Consider the following 11,019-nt stretch of genomic DNA (forward strand, 5'->3'; position numbering starts at 1 on the left):
GACGCACTTTTTCGTGATGAGGTGGACAAATTCATCAAAGCCGCAGAGAAGCATGCAGCGACGTTGAAAGAGAATAGCGATATGATTATTTGTCCCTGCAAAGATTGCAAGAACCTTATTGCATTTCGAGATGTGAGTACCATCAAAGAACATCTGATTAGGAGAGGATTTGTTCCGGACTACACAGTGTGGATTCATCACGGTGAAACAGTGGTTGTTGATGACAGCGACGATGATCTAGCTGATGAAGCTGAAACCCAAGCATACTTGTCCCGATTCACAGACGATCTTGAGCAACAAATGGATCATGACTATGGCAATCAACTAGGTGGAGACCTACCAATTGCAATCAGGGCTATAAAGCCAGAGTTCCTAAAGATGGCCATCACCCGCATGTGCTACTTCTTTTCGAAGATCTCACAGAAGACGATTCATAGGCAAGAGCTGAGTGACCTACATAAATTCATGGTGGAGACCCAGAACCAGCTAGAGATGTGTTTACCTCCCGCTTTTTTTGATATAATGGTATATCTCATGATTCACCTGGTTCATCAGATCGAGGCGCTGGGCCCTAGCTTCTTGTATGAAATGTGGTCCTACGAGCGGTTCATGTCGGTTCTAAGCTGATACGTGCATAACCAAACACACCTAGAGGGCTCCATGATAGAGGGTTACAATTCTGAAGAAGTCGTCGAGTGCTACCAAGAGTGGCTAAAAGTACAGAGAGGGATTGGTAATCCCGATTCTCGTCACAAGGGAAGGCTAGCTAGGAAGGGCACAAGTGGTAGGAAAGTGTTCCTCGACAATGATTACAGAGAGGTGAGTCGGGCGCATTATAGTGTCTTGCAGAGTATGGCAGTGATGCAACCATACATTGATGAACACATGGCTATCATTATGGCCGAGAGGAATGGCCGTTCAGATGATTGGGTCATGAAACAGCATAAGCAACGCCTAACATCATGGTTGAAGGACCAGAACATACAGCCTGGAGAAACTATAGATTCTATTACCATCAGTCGGTTGGCGGTCGGGCCATCGAAACAGGTGACGTCTTGGAATGCTTATGACATCAATGGGTACACATACTATACCGACACAAAGGACAGGAAATCTATGAACCAAAACAGCGGCGTCTGAATAGAGGCTCTCGACGGAGTGGGGCGAAAGGTGCTGTACTTTGGCATAATTGAAGATATATGGGAACTTGACTATAGAAGGGATATAAAGGTGGCCCTATTTCAATGCTGCTGGATCAAGCAACATCAATTAAATGAGATTGGACAGAGAGTCATCGACCTCCAGAATGTAGGCTACTAGGATGACCCTTGGGTGCTCGCTGAACGAGTCGCGCAAGTCTTCTATATGCCCGACCCGCAAAGTAACCTCCCTCCAAAGAAGAAGAAAAAGCACGTGGTGGCCTCTGGAAAACAACATATCATCGGAGTTGATGGTGTGGACGATGTTGAAGCTTACAATAAGTGTGATGAGATGCCGCTATTCATAGACTTTTGTAAGAAGATCGAGGCTATGGAAAAGAACCTGCCCAAAGATGTATTGCCATGGGAACAAAAAGGTGTCAAGGGGAAAGTTGTCACGATGGGCTAGCTAGTTTATGTAAGTGTGTCAGTGTTCATAAGACTACATTCATGTATGTGTGTGTGAGACTACATTTATGTATGTGTGTGAGACTACATTCATGTATGTGTGTGTGAGACTACATTCATGTATGTTTGTGTGAACAATGTTTACTAAGAATTTATCAAATTATGAAATTACCAAAATAAAAGTTGTAGATCTCCATGAGTTATTCAACTTTGGTATTCATTACTTTTTCAGTTGAAATGATTTGGGGGTCTAAATTTTGGTTCGAACTTGTCATTTTTTTAAATTTCAAATTTGAAAGGTTCAAATTTTGTCAAATGACAAGATGACTAAAATAAAAGTTGTAGATATTAACGAGTTGAACAACTTTGGTATTCATCACTTTTTATGTTGAAATCAATTTAGGTCTCAAATTTTGGTTCGAACTTGTCGTTTTTTAAAATTTCAAATTTGAAAGGTTCAAATTTTGTCAAATGACAAGATAACCAAAATAAAAGTTGTAGATCTTAATGAGTTGAACAACTTTTATATTCATCACTTTTACATCTAAAATCATTTAGGCTTTTAAAATTTAGTTTGAACTTGTTAAATTTCAAATTTTAAAATGTGTAAAACATTGTCACATCCAAGTTTGATCAAACTTAAATGCTGAAGCATGATTTTAGAAATTTTTAGGAAAAAAAACCATCACATTTGGAGTTAGTATGAGGGAGAACAACTAGTTACAAAGTTTACCCACAGATTAAAAAGAGAAATTACACTGTTCTAGATGATCCTTATATGATCATAGTGAATAGTGTGATTTCTTTTTTTAATCTGTGGGTCAACTTTGTAACTAGTTTTTCTTTCTCATACTAACTCCAAATCTGATGATTTTTTTTCTAAAATTTTCTAAAATCATTCTCTATCAATTTATTTTGTTGGTTTTGTCAATATATACATATGAAAAGTTTGAGCAATTTAAATTTTGAATTTCAAAAAAATACAACTTCAGACAAGATTTTGGTACCCCAAATGATTTTAGCTGAAAAAGTGATAAATACCAAAGTTGAATAACTCATCAAGATCTACAACTTTTGTATTGGTCATTTCTTCATATGATAAAATAGTAATGACATTGTTCACAAATGTGACACATCTCTCATAAAGTTTTATAAACTATATGAGACATGTGTAAGATTAGTGAACAATGTGTGCTATGAATTTGTCAAATGAAAAAATGACCAAAATAAAAGTTGTAGATATTCATGAGTTGAACAACTTTGGTATTCATCACTTTTTATGTTGAAATCATTTTGAGTCTCAAATTTTGGTTTGAACTTATCATTTTTTCAAATTTCAAATTTGAAAGGTTCAAATTTTGTCAAATGACAAGATGACCAAAATAAAAGTTGTAGATCTTCATGATCTCTACAACTTTGATGTTCAACTTTGATTTTCATTTGAGATCATTTGGTGTCTCAAAATTATTTTAGTAGTTTTGATTTTAATTTTTTAAAATTTTAATTTTTTCCCCATTTTTAAAGGTTCAATTTTAAACTGTTGTAGTTGTCTTAGTTATTGTATATGTAAATATATATATAAAAAATAATTATAAAATTTTGTACTGTTTATTTATTATTTACATTTGAATAATTTATTTTGATTTAGATTTTTGAAAAAAAAAATTCAACTGTAGGGGCGGTTTATAACCTCAGCCGCCCCTGCAGTCTGTAGGGGCGGCTTATAACTTCAGCCGCCCCTACAGTTTATCTATAGGGGCGACTTATAACCTCAGCCGCCCCTACAGTGCTCTGAGGTATATCAGTGACTGTCGCTGTGGCCACCCGTTAAGTGTTGGGCGAAATCTCCTGTGGACGCCGTCAGGCTACCCAATTTCCTTAGCGGCTAGGGTTCCCGCGGCATGAAGGAACCGAGGAAGGAAGGGGAGGACCGCAGGCATAGGAGGCGAGGACCGAGGAGGCTAGGGTTCCCGCCGCACCGAGGAGGCGAGGACCGCAAGCACAGGCAGGCTCTCGACGCGTCTCCGGTGACCGGCCCCCTCCCTCTCCCTCTCCGCTCACCCAGATCCGGAGCATCGTCAACACCGTCTCCGGCAATCCAGTGGGACCGAGGGCGCCGGCGATCTCCCCGCCCTCATCATGCCGCTACCGCCCAGAGGATCTTCATCGGTCCCTTCGTCGTCCCTTCGTCGGATCTTCATCGTGCCGCTACCGCCCAGAGGAGGACCTTCTGGCCCACCGCCGACGCCTTCTCCACGTGAGTATCCTCGCCCACATCCCCCTTTTCCTACCTCTTTGTTTTCACCGGATGTTCCACTAGATTGTGCACACACGCACAGAAATCCTTGACTGCTTGAGTAAGCCACATGGCACCCAGTGATGAGAAGATACAGAGATAGGCAGGGAAACTGGGAAGCCACACTTGCTTGCTTACTGTGATGCCGCTTATGATGAAACATTGTGTGAAATGCAGCAGCAGCAGTGAGCCCAATTCAGATGAGGTAGCTTTTCTCTGCATAAGTTAGCAACTACTACATCATATACATGTGTCTTCATAGAGGCTTGTCCTTCTGTTTGATAAATTGGTTTCTTCATTTTTTCAATCCTTCCTTACTTGGCAGTGCTTCGTAGTAGTGGTCTAATACTATTTGTTCCATTCTTTTCATCTGGTTTGATGTGGTAATGTCAGTCACTTTGGTGGTTAGTTAATGTTCATATGGTTAGCATCTGTGCCAACACAGAAACGAAACAGGCTTATGGTGCTATGCTATGCTGGAATTGTTGAGAGATTGTGAGGTGATGCTATTGACATCACCATTTTTTGTGTCCAAAGATTAGTGAATGTATATAGTCTGATCACAAAAGATACTACACTTCATCATTGATCACTCAACATTAGCTTATGTTGGCTTAGTCCGTAGCAATGCTGCTTGTTTCTTGCATCCTGTCTTTGCGTGTTTAGACTTTGTGTTTCAAATGAACACATCAAATGCATGCTTTGCCACTGATATTGTTGTCTGTAACTCAATACTGGGGGAAAAATGCAAATGGACAGAAATAACCGACATAGTTAATTTCTTTGTCAATGAACTAGTTTGGGTAAACATACTATTTAAATTTGATGGTATCTTTGATATGCGTCCTATTCTTGTACACAGACTATAGTTTTTTTTTCAAAAGGTACAGAGTCACAGACTATAGTTAAGAAGAGATATACAAAAGTACTTTTTAGATAGTGTTGTACTATTTCAGAGTGCTTGGTGAAAGAAACAACTGACATAGTCACTTCCTTTGTCAATGAAATAATTTGGGTGAACAGAACCTTACTTGGTCCCATATTTAAACTTGATCGTATCTTTGATATATGTTCCAGATGTTAGTTGCAGATGTTAGTGAAATTAGTAGATCATATTTAAACTTGTTCTAAGAGATGTTAGTTGTTCTAACATCTGGTCCCATAGTAGATCATATTTAAACTTGTTCTAAGAGATTAGTGAAATTAGTAGTACTAGTAGTACAGTACAGGGCATGGCTTATTGGCTTTTTCAAGAACCCCAGCAGATTGCAGCAGCTAAGCAAGGACCCCATCTGTGCAAGTGTTAACACTAAAATAATGATAAATAGGAGGAAAGATGGAAAATCAATTGGTTTCTTTGAAGTGTATATAAAAATGATCTGTAACAAAACATATCAAGTGATAGTTCACCTCGCCGAGCACTGCTTTCTCCATAGATCCTTTCACAATACGCACAGAAAGCACATCTTTCCTTGACAAAAGCTGAGCGGTGATAATAGGCGTGCTTATCTTTTTAGCAGCATTGATAATTTCCTTGATTCGAGGAACACCAAGAGTAACATCTTTTTTTATGGTTAAGGAAACAAGTTGTGAATGTTGGCTCTCGATTTCCCTGCACAGGTAAGCAGCTAGCTTACCCACACAATCACACACACACTCACTCGGCTGAAGGTTGAAGAAGAGGTGAGAACAGCACACACACACAACACCAACAGCAGCTCGGCTGCTTCTGAAAATGTGAATGGCTGAACGAACTTTCATTGCCTTTGGGTGTAGTATATGTACAAACTACAAGTACCATATAAGGTACAAGGTACAAACTACTCCTATGTCCTCTAGGACATGGCTGATATCAGCCCACTACCTGTACAATCTTGTACTAGATGGCCTATTGCCATTCTTGCTACAGCCCTTGTACAATCTTGTACTAGATGGCCTATTGCCATTCTTGCCACAGCACCAGCGAGTGGACAGCAGAGCTGACCAATTTCTAATCCTAATCTGCGGCAATCAAACAAAAGAGAGATTTGGGGAGCAGCAGATTATGTCTTATAGTGAAAGGCATTAATGTAGTGGGCTCGGCTCTATTTCTGGACTTTCTATGTCAAATAATGCATTTAGTAAAGTAAGTTAGATTTATTGAGGAATAAAGGTTCTTTGAAAAAATCCTGAAAGTTTGATATTACTCCCTTCATTCCAAATTATAAGATGTTTTAGCTTTTCTAGATACATAGCCTTTGCTACGCACTTAGAGATATAGTATGTCTAGATGTATAGTAAAAACAATGTATCTAGAAAAGCCAAAACGTCTTATAATTTGGAATGAATGGAGTATCTTCCAGAGATATTAAGTCATAGATGCGCTTATCTGAAGTAGAAATAAAAACTGAAAAATAAAATGAAGCATCTTAATTCAGCAAGTTTAAACGCCACAAAAATCAGTAATATTTTCCTGAAGCAGCGGTAAAAAGGATACTCATGCTAGCTACTCCTGCACTAAAATGTTTTCAGTGTCATCTGAGTCCCTAGATGCTCCTACTTCAATCTTCTTTGACTGATAACGAGATAAGCAAGTGTCCAAGAAAACCTGAGCCAGAAAAAAAGGAAATAAATCATCTGATACAAGGATACAAGAACAAAATGCACAAACTGACAAAATAATCGTTTGAGAAGACTTAAAAGTTAAAACTACAGCTTAGCCTATGTAACTGGATCACTAAACAAACTTCTTTTTTTTTGCCTCAAGTCCTCAGAAAACTAGAGATGAAGACAAAGCATAGGAAAGTTGTTAGTCAATGATACCAAGTTAACATAATAATAAAAACATAACAGTGTGGCAAGAAAAAAATATCAGGAATAGCAGGGAAGAGTTACTCATAACGTCACAATACACTTGCAAGAATATAAATTGTAAATGTTGGATTTACACAGAAACCCATATGGTTAGGAAGAACAGGCCACGGAAGAATTGCCGTACATGGGATTTACACAAAAATACCATGTGTTAAGGGCAAGCTTCCATAATAAACAAAGGGAGTTGTCGTGAAGGACTTGTTATATATTACACTGCTCTGAGAGTTGATAATCTCAGAATGAAGAATTCTGGGCCAAAGAAAGTCCTGGGCAGGTGCAAGGAGTGTACACTGTAGATAACTGTATAAGTCAGTATAGCTGTGTTTACACTTGGTACTCGTCAAGCGTTTCTGTGCTGATGAGACTTGACACTTGATAACTGTAGATAACTGTATAAGTTAGTATAGCTGTGTTTACACTTGACACTTGAACCGAAGTACTATTCTTAGATATGAACACAGAAGAAGTTGATGCTACGATTCTCCAACTGGAGCTACTCTGTTAGGTTAAAACAGAAGATGAAGTCTTATTCTTCAAATAGTTCTAAGTTGTATCCATTTGATAGCAAAGTTTGTATCGACCGATTGCAAAGTTTGTTGGGCCCTTGCGTGCTCCCATGCGGAATCTGATTACCCTAGCTAGCGAGTCCAGTTCAATTTGGTGTTGGCTTGTCACATGTAAAACCTCGCCTCTGTCTTTGGGGTTGATCTGCAATTAGTGACCGTTGATGCACCTATCCACACTATTTCATCACCTCGTGTCTTTGGAGTTCTTTTTAAATGTTATTATGCTAGCTGTATGTGTCTGATCCGATCTTATCATGACTTTTTTTTCTCTCGTTGCATATCGCTGTATTAAGGTAGAAATTTGAGTTTTACAACGCTCATGACTTAAAAGTGGCTATGCAGTGGGCTAGTCCTGCTTTCTCTTTGTTTGACTACTACTACTACAAGTACTACTACTACTACTAGTACTAGTACTACTACTTGTACTACTAGTACTACTACTTCTACCACCAGTACTACTACTTATACTACTTTTTTCTTGCATCTCTTAGAACAAGGCACGAAATGTCGCGAACATCAAAGAGTGTATCCCGATGCCCTGTGAATGATGAGCAGCCATCCCATGGAGAGCAAGAACTAGATGACCAGCTTACTCAGGAGCAGTTCGATAACGAGTTAGAAAAGGGTCTAGAAGTGATGCTTACTCAAGAGGACCTTGTCGACGATGAGGATCCAGTGGGGGGAGCCCAGGGAAGAGAAGGCGGAGAGGATGCCCAAGGTGAAGAAGGGGATGATGATGACGACACCTCATCAGGGGGATATGTAAGTGTCGAGGATCCTTTCCCACAAGAACCAAGACGGAGGCCAACAGATGACGAGTTGGACAAGGATTTTGATCCAAACGACGAGGTACGGATAAAGCCTTAGTAGCTTGTAAATTTGGCTAATGCTATGGCTTTATGTTACCTCTGCTAACACTTTTGACCTACCGGATACACATGTCGTCCCTACTCAACCTCTGAAAAGACAATGTCGGCCTCTGGCTCGTCTTGCCAAACAATACGTAGTGGGGCAAAGGAGATCAGAGGAAGGAGCCATAGGTACTCACAATGAGGCCTCCGCTCCACAACCTCAGGACACAACCACGACTGAGACTGCCCAGCCAAAGAGGAAACAAGGGGGGATTAGAAAGCCAAACCAATATCACAACAAGGCATGCTATGTGATAACGGAGGTCGAACCAGATGGGCAGATCCTTGAGCCATATACATACAGGGCGAAATTCCGTAATCACATCGGGTTTGTAGTTAGAGATAAGTTGAACCCAACTATCCGTAGCTGGAATCTTGTACCTATGAGCCAGAAGGTAGACCTATGGGAGAAGCTGAAGCAGAACTTTAGGTTTTCAGACGGAACGCACGAGTTGGTACAACAAAATGCTTTTAAGATAATGGGGCAGAGCTTCTGACGTTGGCGATCAGATCTGAACAAGAACTTTATCCAACAGAAGTTAACTCCTTTCCACGAGTATGGCAACATAACTCCTTGTTAATGGGAGGAGCTCCTGGCTGAGAAGACTTCAGAGGCATCATTGTCCCTCAGTGTCCATAACAGCAAGCAGGCGAAGAAGAACCAACACTACCCTTGTCTAGGCCCCGGTGGCTACGCTGGCAAGCAAGAGGTCTTTAGGAAGATGGACGTAGAGGCCGAAGCTGCCGGGAATACGAAAGTGCTGAAGTTGAAGCCATGCCTTAAACAGTGGATATATGCGAGGAGTGTCGATTTATCCGGTAGTAGCCTCAAGTTTGCTAAGCCGGAGACCGGAGAGGTAGTATCAAAAATACTGAAACTTGCTGAAGACAAGGAGAAGGGTGCATTCAACCCTTCCAGAGAGAGGGATGAGCTTACCGTTGCCTTGGAAAACCCCAAGCACACAGGACACACCAGGGGGCTAGGGAAGAGGATGTCCTGGAAGCACGAATTCGTAGAGGAGAGGCACATGTACAAGAAACATGGCAGAGACCGAGAGTCTAATCTTGAGCGCCAAGTGAAGGCTCTAGTTGAAAAGATGTTGGTGGAGAAAGGACTGTCTATGATGGAGCCACAGACACCAATGGGGCCGCCTAGAGAACTGGCGGTAGTTGGCAGCCCTCCGGATGTTCCCAGCAGTCAAGGTTCCAATGCAACCGGAACCCCCATCGATCACATACGGGCGCCAACCAGTTGCAAATTGGTGGTTCCGATGGGCAGGGAAAATGTGATCATTGAGGTGGCAACGGACGTGGCACATCCTCCGGGCGGCACGTGGCACAATAGGGACATCTCGCAGGACTACACTCGGGTCGAGGTGCATACCATGAAGCCCGAGTTCATGACTTGGAAGATAGAACACCCTACTCCCGAGGGGCTTGTGTTACTCAGAGACGTCATGAACCAGTTCATCCTCTGGCACAGATGGGACATTGTATTGACCGAGTCTTCGCCAACTCTGACTGAAGTTCATCCTCTAGAGCGACCCGTCGAGGACGGGGAGGTATACTCACCGGCCCATGACCATGACCACCACATGCTAGAGACTTCTCCACCTCGTACTGAGCAAGGGCATGATGACATGCCACATCCTTCTCCACCTCGTATCGAGAATGGGCATGATGACATGCCACGTCCTTCTCCAACTCGTACCGAGCAAAGGCATGATGAGATGCAACATCCTTCTCAACAAGCGCAGCTGATACATGAACAACAAGTGTCTCATGAACAGCAATTGCCTCGTGAACAGCCGATACGTGAAGAACAAGTGGCCCCTGGAGCAGGTGATGCATAAGTTGACAAGGACGTGCCCGAATGGGAAGCTCGAAACAAAATCCCAATCAAGATAAGGCCATCGTATGTGGGCATTAATGATGTCTCGTCGGTGCACAAGTGGATGGCTCATGACCAGTTCAAGCCTAAGAACCAAGTAAAAGATTCAGAGCACCAGCTTCTGAGGAGGGCACCACTAGCAAACTGCACAAAGGGTTTAACAAGTATCTAGCTGTTGATAACCTCAAATGGTCAAATGATTGCCCGGATAAATATGAAAAAGGCAAGAACTTCCTACCAAACCGAGTCATACAGTGCTTGCCACGTGGAATGAGCAAGTTCCACGATTGGTACTTGCGTGCTCAGATAACAGAACTAGAAATCTTACAAGCATGGATCCCTGCCGGCACATTTGGAGCCCTAGGTGGGCAAATTGCCGTTGAGTTTAAGGATAACCAGGCATGCTTCCACCTCGGACGAATGGAAATGAATCTGATTCGCATATGGTGCTTGTAAGTCCTTGCCCTCTCGATATGATATGAATGCAATCTTTTAATTTTCTTGTAACTAACCCGCGCCGTGATTTGTAGAATGCAAGTGAACTTTGTGAAAAAGAGGCTAGCTCTGAAACATGGGTATATAGACCCTTCACCTATAGCATCAACAAATTTTAATTACCCTAAAGAGTGAAAACTAGATTGCAAAGAACTAGGAGCTAGAAAGACACTTAAGAAGAAAGAGGACATCAGGAATAACAAAATATTGGAAGAGTCCCTCAAGATTGCGGCATACATTGCCCTATGTTTTAAAAAATCTCCAACAACACGATAATATATGGATACCATACCACTTCAAGTAAGTTCGACTGTATACTTAGCTTTGTTCAAATTACTTTGTTCGATGCAAAAGAGCTTATGTGTTCCTTCTATGACTAAATTCATGCAGCGATCACTGG

At 41.4% G+C, this 11,019-nt stretch overlaps 1 protein-coding gene across 1 annotated transcript; it reads left to right on the forward strand.

Annotated features, from left to right (window-relative positions):
- Window positions 1–7,826: 7,826 nt before the first annotated feature.
- LOC136510919 (uncharacterized) lies at window positions 7,827–8,189 on the forward strand. Its single transcript, XM_066505207.1, has one exon. The coding sequence runs from the start codon at window positions 7,827–7,829 to the stop codon at window positions 8,187–8,189; it is 363 nt and encodes a 120-aa protein (XP_066361304.1).
- The last annotated feature ends 2,830 nt before the right edge of the window (window positions 8,190–11,019 follow it).

This window comes from Miscanthus floridulus, chromosome 16, assembly GCF_019320115.1.
Source record: "Miscanthus floridulus cultivar M001 chromosome 16, ASM1932011v1, whole genome shotgun sequence".
Taxonomy (NCBI): Eukaryota; Viridiplantae; Streptophyta; class Magnoliopsida; order Poales; family Poaceae; genus Miscanthus; species Miscanthus floridulus.